The sequence below is a fragment of the Pelodiscus sinensis genome, chromosome 4 (assembly GCF_052426305.1).
Source record: "Pelodiscus sinensis isolate ZL-2025 chromosome 4, ASM5242630v1, whole genome shotgun sequence".
NCBI lineage: Eukaryota > Metazoa > Chordata > Testudines > Trionychidae > Pelodiscus > Pelodiscus sinensis.
The window spans coordinates 29,128,456-29,143,059 of NC_143055.1; the positions used below are offsets into that span (position 1 = coordinate 29,128,456).

At 40.7% G+C, this 14,604-nt stretch overlaps 2 protein-coding genes across 6 annotated transcripts in view; one reads left to right on the forward strand and one right to left on the reverse strand.

The window, feature by feature from the left end:
* CC2D2A (coiled-coil and C2 domain containing 2A) overlaps positions 1–4,898 on the forward strand; it is a 124,334-nt gene extending 119,436 nt beyond the window's left edge. For all 5 annotated transcript variants that reach the window (XM_075930702.2, XM_075930704.2, XM_025178410.3 and 2 more), the window contains 3 exons: positions 864–922; positions 1,449–1,626; positions 4,665–4,898. In XM_075930702.2, coding sequence (XP_075786817.2) covers positions 864–922; positions 1,449–1,626; positions 4,665–4,853 — 426 coding nt within the window. In that variant the 3' untranslated portion in view covers positions 4,854–4,898. The remainder of the gene's footprint in view (positions 1–863; positions 923–1,448; positions 1,627–4,664) is intronic.
* Positions 4,899–11,445: 6,547 nt separating this feature from the next.
* FBXL5 (F-box and leucine rich repeat protein 5) overlaps positions 11,446–14,604 on the reverse strand; it is a 45,368-nt gene continuing 42,209 nt past the window's right edge. Inside the window, exon 11 of the mRNA XM_075930708.2 lies at positions 11,446–12,106. Coding sequence (XP_075786823.1) covers positions 12,030–12,106 — 77 coding nt within the window. The 3' untranslated portion in view covers positions 11,446–12,029. The remainder of the gene's footprint in view (positions 12,107–14,604) is intronic.

Genomic DNA, 14,604 nt, shown 5'->3' on the forward strand with positions numbered 1-14,604 from the left:
CTGAAGGGCCAATTTGTGACAATTCTCTGTTGAGTCACAAGTGAAATCCAGTCAACTGAAGGAATCTAAGGAAGCTGTCGAATTTATCTTTAAAATGTGAAAAGGCCAAGTTCATTTCATTTCTGACCCCAAGTGTGTGCTCTTTATCTTATCCACCTATAAACATCGGTGGGTGAAATCTACTGTCAAACGAGACAGAATAACTATGTACAAAACTCTTCACAGCTAAATGTTTTTCAGGAATTCATTTTTCTGTTTCTCATGTAATACATGGTGAAACATTATGGCTATGTCTAGACTGGCCAGTTTTTCTGGAAAATCAGCTGCTTTCTACAATTTGCCAGCTGTCTACACTGGCCACTTAAATTTCCACAAAAGCACTGACTTCCTACTGTAAGAAATCAGTGCTTTTTGCAGAAATACTATGCTGCTCCCGTTCGGGCAAAAGTCCCTTTTGCGCAAAACTTTTGCGCAAAAGGGCCAGTGTAGACAGCTCAGATTTGTTTTGCACAAAAAAGCCCCGATCGCAAAAATGGCGATCGGGGCTTTTTTGCGCAAAAGCGCATCTATATTTGCCAGGGATGCTTTGCCACAAAAAGTGCTTTTGCAGAAAAGCGTCCGTGCCAATCTAGACGCTCTTTTCCGAAATGCTTTTAATGGAAAACTTTTCCGTTAAAAGCATTTCTGGAAAATCATGCCAGTCTAGACATAGCCAAAGGGTCTAATCTCATGCCCACTGCTTTTAATTAGGAAAAATTCCAATAGAGGTACATCGGTGTCAGTGGAAAACAAGTCCTGTGTTATCTGTTATAACAAGTCTTACATTCTAAGCAGTGTTTTAATCAATTATTTATTTTTATTAGCCTGAAGAATTAATTTACCAACATACAGACAAGGCTGCTGCATTAGAACTGCAGGGCAGGTAAACTTTGCTTTTATAACTATGCATGTTAAACCCTGTGAGCAGAAGCTCCAGCACCTGATTCACCACCAAAGAATTGAACATTCACTGACCTTTTCCCATCTAATCCAATTTGTAAGGAGCTGCAATTGAAAAAGTATGACCACATCTCACACTTAAGGGATCAAAAAGCCACTTGAGCATGCTTTAGTCAGGGTGATTGCTACCATTACAGTATCTATGCATTAAGTACTACACAGAGATCTTAAACATCAGTCTTCAAATGTGATTTTTGAAGGGTTTTTTTGTAAACCAGAACACCAGTGGCATTACTGCTGTTGTGTTTATCTTTGAACTGCCTTTGGAACAGTAGAGATCTTACTACCTTAAGAATGCCAGTGCTTTCTACAATTTTGATAGCATGTATAAAAAAACAAGGTTGAATTCTTTTCAGAATGAGTCATCCAAAATTGTGAAGCCAGAATAATCACACCTTGAATAATTAACTGGTAAGGCAATTATAACAAGCAGTTATATTTTATTGCAGGATCGAAAAGATACTGAAAGAGAAGATTATGGAGTGGAGACCAAGGCATCTAACACGTTGGAACAGATACTGTACCTCTGCACTTCGTCATTTCCTGCCTCTTCTGGAACAGTTCCAAGGAAAAGCTGTAGAAGATGACCATCAGACAGAACTACAAAAACAGCTGGGAGATTACAAGGTATTTATTTATAAAGAACTCCTATGTAGAGTTTATGTAATGAAAATAGTAGGTGTAATAGTGCACTATGAGGAACATTAATAAATCAAATCACTGGTGCTTAATTAAGAAGGTCACTTAATATCAGAAGAACTGTCATAATGTGCTATGCCTTTGGTACAAGACCAGTATACACTGTCACCAGCAGCCAATATTAGATGCTTAACAAGGCAACAAATAAATATTAATCTGCCCTAATGAGCTTAGACTAGTCTGTTGTCCTAGAGCTGGAGTTAAGATTCTTTCCACTGCTCTGGAAAATTTATTTTGTAAAGTTTGAAACCGTTTTGAAGTGATTGATAATAAGCCAGGCTTTGGGGGGGCCCTTTGTTTGGTTCAGCTGACGGAGAAAATGTAAACATCAGAACCTTGCCCAAAAAAGAGCTTATGCTGACTGCTCCAAAGCAGTTTCCCTCAAAACTTTTTATTCAGGCTGTCAATCAATTTACAAAATTGCAATTAATCACAATGCAAAATAATGCCATTTAGCTGTTCAATGTTTTATGTTTAAAATATATATGATTTCAATTACCACACGATACAGTGCTCACTTTTTGATTTGCATTTTAAAAAATAGTGTTTTTCAATTCACCTATAACAAGTACTGTAGTTGAATCTCATGAACTCACCAAGGATGTTAAATATCGAGTATTTATTAGTCAAGTAGTTGACTAGACGATGGAAATTGCATCAATAGGCACTTCTGCATTCCTCCTTTGAAATGTACAAGAGCCGCCACTTGGCTCCTTCAAAGGAGGAATGCAGAACTCTACATGCAGCCCGGGACTAGCAGGAAGTCCCGCTAACTCCGGGCTGCAGGCAGCATACTAGCTTTGAAATGTACAAGAGTCCCCCACTGACTCTGGGCTCCATGCTGCACTGCCGCTTTGAAATGCCATGCGGAACCTGGGATCAGCTGGAGACTCCCCACTTGACCCCAGGCTCCACGCAGTATTTCCATGAAACCCGGGATCAGCTGGGGAGACCACAGCTTACGCCAAGCCCCATGCAAACCCCATGGTGGCGTTTCAAAGGGGCAGCATCACACAGCTGATCTTTGGGTCAGCTGTGCGGTGCTGCCCTTTGAAATGCCACAGGGAGCTGACTCAGGGCTCCATGTGGTGCTGCCCCTTTGAAACACCTCCACAGCATTTCAAAGGGGCAGTGCTGTAGCTTTGAAGTACCTCCCTTTCTCCCACTTTGCTGCCTCTGATAGATGGAGCAAATAGGAACAGTTAACTGTGTAACCAATAGAATTTTTATTGGTTACATTTTTTTTTTTTTTCAATTTTTACACCCTTAGTCAAGTGTTGTAGCTATCTTTGGAAATCTCAGTTAGTACCTTGAGTTTTGTCAGACCTGATGTGAAAGTGTTCTTAAAATGAACACCATGGACTGGGTCATCACCTGAGACTGCTATAATATGAAATATATGGCAGAATGCAGGTAGAACACAGAGCAGGAGATACATAATTCTTCCCCCAAGGGAGCTGAGTCACAAATGTAATTTACTTTATTTTTTAAATGGGCATCATCAGCATGGAAGCATGTCTTCTGGAATGGTGGCTAAGCACCAAGGAACATACACATTTTTAACAAATGTGTTAAAAACGTAATACTTTGTGAATGCCTGTTCTCATTTTCAAGTGACATTGCAAATAAAAAGCAGGTGGTACTATCTCCTACAAATAGGCGTGTTCTCTTAACAATTGGCAGAACTAAAAGAGGAACTGAGTGGCACTTGTGGACTCTACAGTTTTACACTGTAATATAACTGCACTCAAGCAATGTATATTCCTAAGCTGCACTTTCACAGTAAAAGAGATTGCACTACGGTACTTATCTGAGGTAAACTGAACAATACTATTATCATTTTTACAGTTGAAATATTTGTTAAACGTATAAAATGAGCAGTGTACACTTGGTATTCTGCGTTGTAACTGAAAATATAGAAAAACATCCCAAAATATTTGCTATTGTTTAGCAGTGCGATTAACTTGTGATTGATCACCATTTTAACTCAAATAAGTTAACCAGTTTTAATCTGGCAATTAATCCACAATCCTACGTGTTTTAGACAAAGCACATAACTCAGAATAGCCCCAATAGGCTAACAATTTTCCTAGTAACTGCCAATAATTCATTTTTATTAGCAGAGCATTTCTAGTCATAATAATAATAAAGTGTCACAGGCATCTAAACTCACGGTCAGCTGTCCAAACAGTCGGGTTTTGATAGCAAAACTGCAAGCATGCAGAGCCTTGCCTCACAGGATCCCAAAAATTATTTTGTAGATAAGTGACATTTGGTTTTCAAGTGTCAGTAGTTGACCATATAAGATGGTGCACTAAAGTACAGGTTGTACCTCCCTTAACTGGGACTCTGGTCAGTCCAGCAGAGCTCAGGTATAGGGAGGTCGGGCTGTGGGGCAGGATCAGGAGGGGGCCTACACACTCAGTTGGGAGCCAGAGGGCAAGGCAGAGAGGCATGGACGGTGCATCAGGGCGCTCTGGCCCCTCTGTTGTAGACAGTTGAGAGACCCAGGGCGCTCTGTCCCTGGCTGCAGAGCTCCAGCCCCAGCCAGGTAGGCAGCAGCAGGGCTAGACTGGAGCCCTAGCTGTGGGCATCAGAACACCACAGGCCATATTGGGTGGGACCTCCTCAGGACCAGCAAATCACCTTGTTTGGGACCGGTCCAGATACTGAGGGTGCCAGATAAGGGAGTCCAACCTACACTGTAAAATTCTTGAAGTTAGTCAGGAGGGACATTCCTTTTAATGTGAAGTAGCCAAGTTATTCATCAGGAAATAATCTTGCCTCAGGCCAGTTATAAGTGCTCTGTCAAAGTAAAGCTGAGTTTCCATCCATAGTGAAATTACGTGCAATAGCCATAATTGTAGCTTTTTAAATTTCCCTCCTTGGTGTAACACACTTCACTTCATGAGAAAGAAACTGTAATGTCTCACTAATGTTTTTTTCTCTCTAACTTCTCCCCCCAGGTTACTGGATTTCCTATTCATATGCCATTTTCTGAAATTAAACCTTTAATAGAAGCTGTACATAGTACTGGAGTCCATAACATCGACATTTCAAATGCAGAATTTGCTCTAGCGGTATACGTTCATGCTTATCCCAACAATGTTCTCTCTGTGTGGATTTACATTGCTTCACTTGCACGTAATAGATAAAAAAAAAAGTCTATGCTGGAATAAAGGCATTAAATGAGACAGCAACACCATGTCAGAGAAATGTTTTGCTGTAAAAAAAAAATCAGTTTTATGTAAAGGATTTCTTTTGAGTATTGCTCACACCCCCACCAGGGAAGATGAAACAAAGCATATTAGCATTCTGGGTATTGCCTGGGCAGATATTTTGAGCATTGCAGTCCTTGGTTTGTGCCTACATAAAAAATCGTGTACATGCTGGCGCTTGTCTCCATATTCTATGAAACATTCCATATGGGGTGGAGCTGTTCTCCAGTTTGTACAGAGCTGAGAGAATAAAATGCTAGTATAGTGGCAGCCCCTACCCTCTGGCTTCCCAGAGATGTTAATTGTAGACATAGCTTCACCCGCTTTCCCATCCAGGCACAGTCTCAACAGCTTGGGTTAAAAATAAGAGGAGAAGTCTACCTACCCCCTTTCAGCTAACACTAACCTGTATGCATCCTCTGTTGTTGGCTCTCCAGTGAAATTACTTCCGTTAAGAGACTAGTGAACAGCTTGGACCGGTGCTATTCCTTATCCTTCCATGACTACATTGGCTCAATTAAATTAATTAGTGTGTATGAAAGAATCAGGCACTTGAAGAATTGTTATGTTTGTTCTTTTAGTAGTAGTATTCTTCACAGAAGTTACTATTTTTGTGTGAAAGATGCCATTATGTTTAGCAGTAACAGAGCAGAATTACTCTCATAAAACTTCATAGGGGTGAGGGCTATTTCTGCACTAACAAATGCTACCTTTTTTTATGAGAAACATTTCAGGAGCGATCACTATATGAAGTGTATAAGAGTTTTTTAGGTCTAGTTTGCTGCTTTTTAAAAAAAAGTTATGTCTTTGCAAGTATTTCACAAAAAAAGTTAATGGTAAAGTATCTTTGTAGAGATTGAACCTCAGGTCTGGCGATATCCATGATCTGGCATGATTTTAGTTAGCCAGATGTCCACGTATCATGGGTGTGGCTAAGCTTCCTGCCGTTCCATAAAGTTTCTTATAACCATTAGTCCTGGCTCTCAGCATTCTGTGCTGTTATTTAGCTCTAATTCACCCCCTGAATGTCTTCTAAGAGCCCACTTAGCAGTGGAAGTGTTGGTAATGCTGCTATACAATACTGACCTCCTGTGGTTCAGCAAATTTTCTGATTCAGTGCCAGTCAGGTCCCGAGGGTGCCAGATTAGAGAGGGTCAACCTGTACAAACATTCCCTGCAATTTAATACTTTACCATGAGCAGAGATGAAGTATTTATCCGTCACTGGACAGATATAAAAATTACTAATTTAAGGCAGTTACCAAAAAAGCTATGGTCACATTTCCCCATCTCCACTCCTACATGGATTTGTTAATGCCATCCTCATTACAAAATCAAAGTTACTTTTTTTAGCCAGAATTCCTAGAAATGGCTCTGCATATTCCGATACTCTGGTGCTTTCCAGTAGTACCTTCTTCTGGCAGAGTGGTCCCCATCCTATTGCCCTTAAAACATGAGCAAGCATGAGAAAAGGCTAGATGGGGCACAGTACCATCACCATCTCAGTTTCTTCCACAGCAAATTCACACTAGGGACTGCAGATCCCAAGGGATACCTAGAGACTGCAGAGGTGCTGCAAAAATATCAACAATTTAAAAAAACCCTCACCTCAAATCTGTACTTAGGGGTGACTAGAGGGCACATGGGGTCATATGCTCCCTTCCCAGATTTCTGCCTTCCATTAGGCCCTGGTTTCTGAAGTGCTGCTGTAGCACAGCAGAGCAGTGGCATGTCTTTTTGACTAGCTATTGCCTGCTCAATCACAGTTAGGCAACAGATCTCTCTTCTGCAATGACACTGCAATTTTTGGTTGCAGGCCAGGTGCCCACTTAGGTGAGTCACAGTATGGGTGTTGCTCAACAGCAAAGCCAGGCAGGGCTCAAAGAAGAAGCATCACTTGAGTGCTATTCCCAGCCTTTGTGGGTTGGGACTGGAGTTCAACCAAAAGGTGCAGTTCACTGCAGGAGAAAGATCTGTCTCTGCCATCGGAAGGAGTTGCCTTGCAGCCAATGGCACCACAAACAGGCAGCAACTAGTTAAGAGAACACCCCACTGCTCTGCCCTATCAGCCCTTCAGGGAATAGGGCCCAGCCTGAGAGAAGGCAGCCTTCGTATTGCAGAACCTGACTTTAGCTGTGTGTCCAGATCAGCTTCTTTCTTGCAGTTTTAAGACCTAGTCTCCAGGTGGGCTGGATAACAAGACAGAACAGCTCCTGATGCCTCCCACCAGTGCTCTAGTTTGGGACTACTGCAGTGAGAACCTGGCACATGGCACCTGACCAAGAGGGCCTTTGTCCTTCCATGTTCTGCCTCCTCCCTAAGTGTGTGCACAGTAGGCAGACAAGGGTTAGCACAGCACAACTAGCCACATTGTTGCTTAGTCTGAACAGAGAAGGGATTATGGTGGCCACAGTCAACATTTGGGGAAAAAATGGTTACTCACATTTGTAACTGTTGTTCTTCGAGCTGTGTTGCTCATATCTATTCCAATTAGATGTGTCCACAGGCATGACTATTGAAAAGTTTTTCACTAGCTGCTACCCCTTGGGTCAGCTGTAGAACTCCTACAACATCCTATGAGAGACCCTGACAGTGGGGAAGGAAGGGTGGAACAGATGTCAGCAACACATCTCAAAGAATAAGTCACAAAGGTGAGTAACCATTTTTCCTTCGAGTACTTGCTCATATGTATTTCAGTTAGGTGATTCATAAGACTTTGCCTGCACAACAGCATAGTGCAATGTGAAGGCATGTACCAAAGACCAAGTTGTACCCCTCCAGGAAATCTGCAGGGCTGCATGAGCCAGGAATGCAGCCAAAGATGCTTACGCTCATGTGGAGTACACAGTAAGTAGTGTGGAGGGATCTTGGCCAAACAGTAACAAGTGCAGATGCACATGGTGATCCAGGAGGATATACACTATGGTGAGACTGGCTGTCCCTTTACTCGACCCACCATTACGAACAGTTAAAATGTCTTATGAAAAGGCTTGGTCCATTTGACGTAGAATGCTAGTGCACATCTCATGTCAAGGGAGTGCAGGCGTTCCAATGAGGGTTAGGGTAGAACCTGTGTGGAAGCTGGAGACCCACCTTTGGGAGAACATCCACGTGAGGGCAAAGCTGATCCTTCTTATGAAAAACAGGGTATAGAGGCTCCGAAGTGCTGAGACCCTGCTAGCAGAGTTGATGGCAACCAGGAAAATCACCTTCCAAGACAAACAGAGCAAGGAGCATGTAGCTAATGGCTCAAATGGGGGACACATTAGAGCAGAGGACAAGATTGAGGTCCCAAAAGAGGGCAGGTTGTGCTGGAGGATGAAGCCCATCCCTCTCCTTGAAAAATGCCCAGCTAAGGGACTCAAGAAAACTGCCACCTGCTTCCCCTGGGTGAAAGGCGGAGACAGCCACCAGATGCAGGCAAAGAGGTCACCAGGCCTTGTTGCTCCAAGGATACCAGATAGTCAAGCACTATAGCATGGAGGTAGAGAGAGGATCCAAGTTGTGCTGTAGGCACCAGCATGAAAACGGTTTCCATTTGGCCAGGTACATAAGTCTGGTACATTTGGTTCTTTGCTGCTTGGAGCCACAGGTGCTGAAACTTTTTGACCTTGGATCTGCTGGGGAATTCCTACAGGAATATGAGCTACAGGTCATTCTCTCTCTTCCTATAGGTTCTGGGTTTGCCAGAATGAAGATCCAAATAGCAAACCGTCTTCTCCCAGGCACTGAAAGCACTGAATGTGGTTGGTGAATGCCAGTAAGATGGACAACCATCTTTAAATCCTGGCTTTTAATATTTTTTCCATTTCCACTATAATCCAAAAATGAAAAGCACAAATAGCCAAACAGCACTAAGAAAAAAGCAGCAGCTCTGGCAAGATTAAAGGGTCACATCATTTTGTGGCACAGAGTTGGGAGGGACTGAAATGTTTATCCTTGCCCTCAGAACATTGGTGATGCTGACGGAAGGGACAAGGACTCAAGAAAGCTCTAGCCAACAGGCCGAGAAGGCTCAGAGAATGGTGAAAATCCTTTCTGAGAATTCATATTTTTAAATATTCCTGCTAAACTAGCTGTAATGAAGAACAGAGACTCTAAATAATTGAACCTACAGATGAAAGGAAATGAGATCAGAACCCAGACACTGACTAAAACAAGAACATATTCATCAGAAATAAACCAGGCCAGTCAAGAAGCGAAGGATAGCAATTTTAACTAACAGTACTACAGAATCTAAAGGAAAGAGATGTAAAAATCCATCTCCCTGCCAATACAAGATTTTAGGACCCACTATGTTGCCTGATATCCTCCAATAGCACTTGATTACAGATGCTTCAGAGAAGGCACTAGTATGTCCAAAATGGACAATTACAGAATAAACGAGTTCTTCCCACTCCCAAGGTCCCCATGCCATCCTGCACTGCTGCCTCCAACACAGAAGCAGTAGTGAAGGGCAACAGCAGCCAGATGCTGCTCTGGCAACCTTCACAGAGCAGCTTCTGTCCGAGCAGCAGCATGGAGAGGCAAGTGGCTCCACTGGAGCAGATAAGCACGGGAATCTGGTTTGAAAGGAACCTTCCCACATGTACCAGCTCCAGCCTGCCGCCTCACCCTCCCACCATGCTGCCTCTCTCTACCAGAGGCTTATTGGTTAATTGTTCAAACACCTACATGCTAACATGCCTAGAACTGTCCACAATAACTCCAAGATCTCTTTCCTGATTTGTCATAGCCAAATTAGCCCCCATCATACTGTACGTATAGCTGGGGTTATTTTTCCCGATGTGCATTACTTTACACTTATCCACATTAAATTTCATTTGCCATTTTGTTGCCCAATCACTCAGTTTGGTGAGATCTTCTTGGAGTCCCTCACAGTCTGCTTCTGTCTTGACTATTCTAAACAGTTTTGAATCATCTGCAAACTTTACTACCTCACTGCTTACGCCTTGCTCCAGATCATTTATGAATAAGTTGAAAAGGATTGGTTCCAGGACTGACCCTTGGGGGACACCACTAGTTACCCCTCTCCAATCTGAAAATTTACCATTTATTCCTACCCTTTGTTTTCTGTCTTTTAACCAGTTCTCAATCCAAGAAAGGACCTTCCCTCTTATCCCATGGCCATGTAATTTACACAAGAGCCTTTGGTGAGGGACCTTGTCAAAGGCTTTCTGAAAATCCAAATATACTATATCTACTGGATCCCCCTTGTCCGCATGTTTGTTAACCCCTTCAAAGAACTCTAACAAATTAGTAAGACAGGATTTCCCATTACAGAAACTATGTTGACTTTTGTCCAACAAATTATGTTCTTCTACATGCTTCACAATTTTATTCTTTACTATTGTTTCGACTAATTTGCCCGGTACTGAAGTTAGACTTACCGGTCTGTAATTGCCAGGATCGCCTTTAGAGCCCTTTTTAAATATTGGTGTCACATTGGCTGCCTTCCAGTCATTAGGTACGGAAGCCGATTTAAAAGATAGGTTACAAACCACAGATAATAGCTCAGCAATTTCCCATTTGAGCTCTTTTAGAACCCTTGGATGAATGCCATCCGGTCCCGGAGATTTGTTAACATTAAGTTTTTCTATTTGTTCCAAAACCTCCTCTAATGACACTTCAATCCGGGACAGTTGCTCAGATTCATCACTCACAAAGGACGGTGCAGATTCAGGAATCTCCCCAACGTCCTCAGCCATGAAGACTGAAGCAAAGAAATCATTTAGTTTCTCCGCAATGGCTTTATCGTCCTTGATTGCTCCTTTTATAGCTCGATCATCTAGGAGACCCACAGGTTTTTTAGCAGGCTTCCTGCTTCTAATGTACTTTAAAAACATTTTATTTCTTTTTGAGAAATAACATGATTTTTTTTGAGAATATAACGATTGCTCAAACACTAGACCACACTGATGTCTTCAGAATTACTGCCTGCCAGCACCAAGGCATTATTAAATTATCATTCCATCCACCTACATTTAACATGTGGTTTTAATGAAGAAGCCAAAGAAACTTCCGTTCACTTTATTTGAACTACTTGCCAAGGGTAAGGGAGGCCTCCTTCAAACCTTAGGTACTCGCAACACACAGCAAATAAATACAGAACATAAATACAGTGTATTTATTAATGCTTTATCTTTTCCTGTAACACTAATAAAAATGTATATATCTTGTTTGTAACAGAAGATTTGGTTCCTACCCTGACTCCAATATACACTTGTCAACTACTGGACTCCCTGTATTCCAATTCATGTAGATTATTTATCACCATCAAAGTCCTCAAAGCTCTGTTTATTTTATATTTGTTTATAACATTAAAAATTTAATTATTTGAAAATCCCTTTCAAAATTCACCATCTTAACAGGTTTTATAATGGGAGATGGTTGAGGCCGCTCTGTAAATACAGTACATACACAAATGATTTATGGAGTCCACTGCATAAAACGGGCAGTATTAATTGGTCTGACACTGTACATTTTGACATTACATTTTAAAAATATATATTTCAAATGCTAGGTAAAACTGTGGTGTGAATGGGAATGTTTTATTTGAATATACTTTTCAAGCCCAAATACAAAATCAATGCTATAGGAAAGTGCATCTTTCCCTAATTTTGCAAGTATAAAGGAAGAATTTTGGGAAATGGGAAGAAACAACACTTCTAAAGATGTACATCATCAATAAAATGAAAAAAAAAATACATTTCAAATTATTTGCAAAGCTTTATATTGTATTTGTGGATTTAAAAAATAAAAGAACGGTAAGTCCCACTCACTTAGCACTAAATAATCCAATGAACAATATAGAAGTGCCAAACTTTGAGAGAAGTGGCATTGTGGGGGAAAAATAGATGAGCATTTACCCATCCCCAATACAGTAAGTAAAATAATACCCAACACCTTTGAAACCAAAATGAAACTTGAGAGATTGTTACAACACTGTACAGTTTACTCAATTAAAATTTTAAGTTGTGGGGTGAGGGTGGGGCTAGTATAATAAATCACACTCCCAAAGAGATATTAACACAATATGTGGACTGTAAGTAAAGTGCATGATAGGAAGCCTGCTCAGCTAAATGAAGTAGACTGAAAGATCAGAAGTCAAGGGTCATTCACCAGAGCGGCAGCAGGCCCGAAAACCACACTGCAAGTTCTGGCATCCACTGGCAGTTTCAGCATGAGGACCTGCATAAAAACAGAACAAATGTGAAAGGAGGAAAACAGGGTTTTTTGTCCATCATTAGGATTGTCTTGGCAACCTGGTTATTTATGAATTAGCTGATTCTGCCCCAAGGAACATGAGTTTAGAACTGAAGAATTCTGAAAACAAACCTCCATGAGTATCCCTGTATAAATGCAGCTCACTGATTTTCCACTCTAATTTGGCTGATGCCTTATTCCCACCCAAACACTTGCGGTTACACCTTTACATTAAAATATCAAAAACAGCACATAATATAGAAAGCAACCTGACTTCATTACCTTTCATACTACAAGATTCATCTGATATAACTGTATTTTTTTAACCCTTTCAGACACATTTCCACATTTTTTTCCATTCAAATTCACTTGAGTCTGGCTTCCAACATAACCACACAAGTACAATTTTAATAGTGAGATTGTGAAAAGCTCTCCAGAACCCACCTTTTTCCCTCAATACACTGAAAATACAAATAAAAACATAAGAATGTATTTTTAGTACTTTTAATACATTTTAGAATGTAATTACAATCAGAAAAGTTATGCACTGACAATAGCATCCGTGTGTCTCTGGCACCACTTGCTCTCAAGCAGTAACTTAAATCAAAAGTGGTAAGTTCCCAAATAAAATTATTTATTTAGATTCCACACTGAAAGCAAAACCTGGTGTCTGGAAATCTGTTTTCTACATCATAAATAAGAATCTGTATAAGGCAAAATAAAATACACGTGACGTGTCTGCAAGACATCAGCTCCACGGTGTTTAAAACAAAAACCTGTGTTCATCAGACAACTGACCTGAAAAGGTAAAATGACAAAGTGCCATTTTACAGTAATGTTTCTGATCAACTTTCTAATCACTGTGCCAGATTTTGATCCAAGATAAAGCAATGAGCTGATACAGTATGAAATACTTAAACAATCCATAGACATGTAAAAAGTTATTTAATCTTTGTGCAGTGCTTGGAAATACAATGCTACATTTGCACAAAGTATTACTAAATTAAAGCAAATTTAAGAGGATGCAGTTGAAAGTTATTTAAACAAATAGTTTAGTTTATTGCTAATTATTTTTTCTGACATTATCTTTGAAAAACAAAGTGATATAAGAATAACTTCAGTAATCACAAAAAGCAGCTGCCTCTGGAGCGGACTATAGCACACCACACCATAGTAAACCACTTTTTAATAAGCACTGAATACAATAACCAGTTCAAGAATATGTTATTCAAATGAGTATGCTGCTGGGACATCATGGCCAACTCTTTGAGCCCTTATACAGGGTAAAAAAGGTTGTGGTCCTGACTAATACTCAACCAGAGGTATGTGTATCCCTTGGGGTATGCAGAGGTCTTCCACAGGATACATTAATCCCTCTGGATATTTGCCTAGTTTTACAACAGGCTACATAAAAGGCTCTAGTGAAATCAATACAAACTAAAATTTTGCAATCACCTGCTATACTAAATGTAACTATAATATTTATATTCCAATTGATTTATAATTATTTGGTAACAATGAGAAAGTAAGCAATTTTTCAATAGCATGCCATGACATTTTGCAAGTTTATGTCAGACGCTGTAAATCAAGTCATTTTTAAGTGAGGTGAAACTTGGGGGTAAGACAAATCAAGACTCCTGAAAGGATTTCAGTCATCTGTAAAGGTTGAGAACCACTGGTTAAGGCAAGTATTAAAGTCCTTAGGAGATCTCACCTAAGAAAACAAACAATTTAGGAAATTACATTTGATCTCCCTAAATTATCCCTGATGTAGTAATTGTTCACACAGCATGCAAAAACACATTTGATGCTTTGCAGAACAGACAGAAGTACATGGTGCCTGCCCTGAAGATCTTATAACCTACTTTTAGACATGATGCAATAAGTGAGGGTAAGGACCAGCATTAGAGTAGTAGAGCAGTAGGTTTGCAAAATTACAATTACTGCTTTCTTGGAGGCAGAGGGGGAATGATTGTTTTTAATAAGACTCATTTCTTGTGGGCAACATGAAAGAACTAAGAGTTAATGGGCTGGGAGGAGTAAAAGACAGTTGTGGCTTGGTAGACTAAATTTGGGAAGATGTTCCATGAATTGCGGGGGGGGGGGGGGGGGGAGGGGGGGGAGAGGTGGAAGAAGACATGGAAATAGTGACAGGTAAAGCAATCAAGACTGGCATCACTGACGGAATGGAAGAAAACAGAGGAATAGCAAAAGCAAGTAGCTCCAAGAAGTAGGAGGGACAGGTTTGCACAAGCCATTGAAAAAACACATTGTGAAGAACAGGAAATCACTTAGGAATTCATTTAGGAAGGCCGACACGATCGTAACAACTGATAAAGAAGATCATTTTAGCAGCTGCATTCTAGATTCAATGGAAAGAAGCAATGAGAGCACTGAGGAAGCCCGAGAAAAGAGAAGGTGCAGGAACTGAGATGCAGAGCATAAACAGGATACCAAGTAAGGATGTTAAAATAGGGATGTTA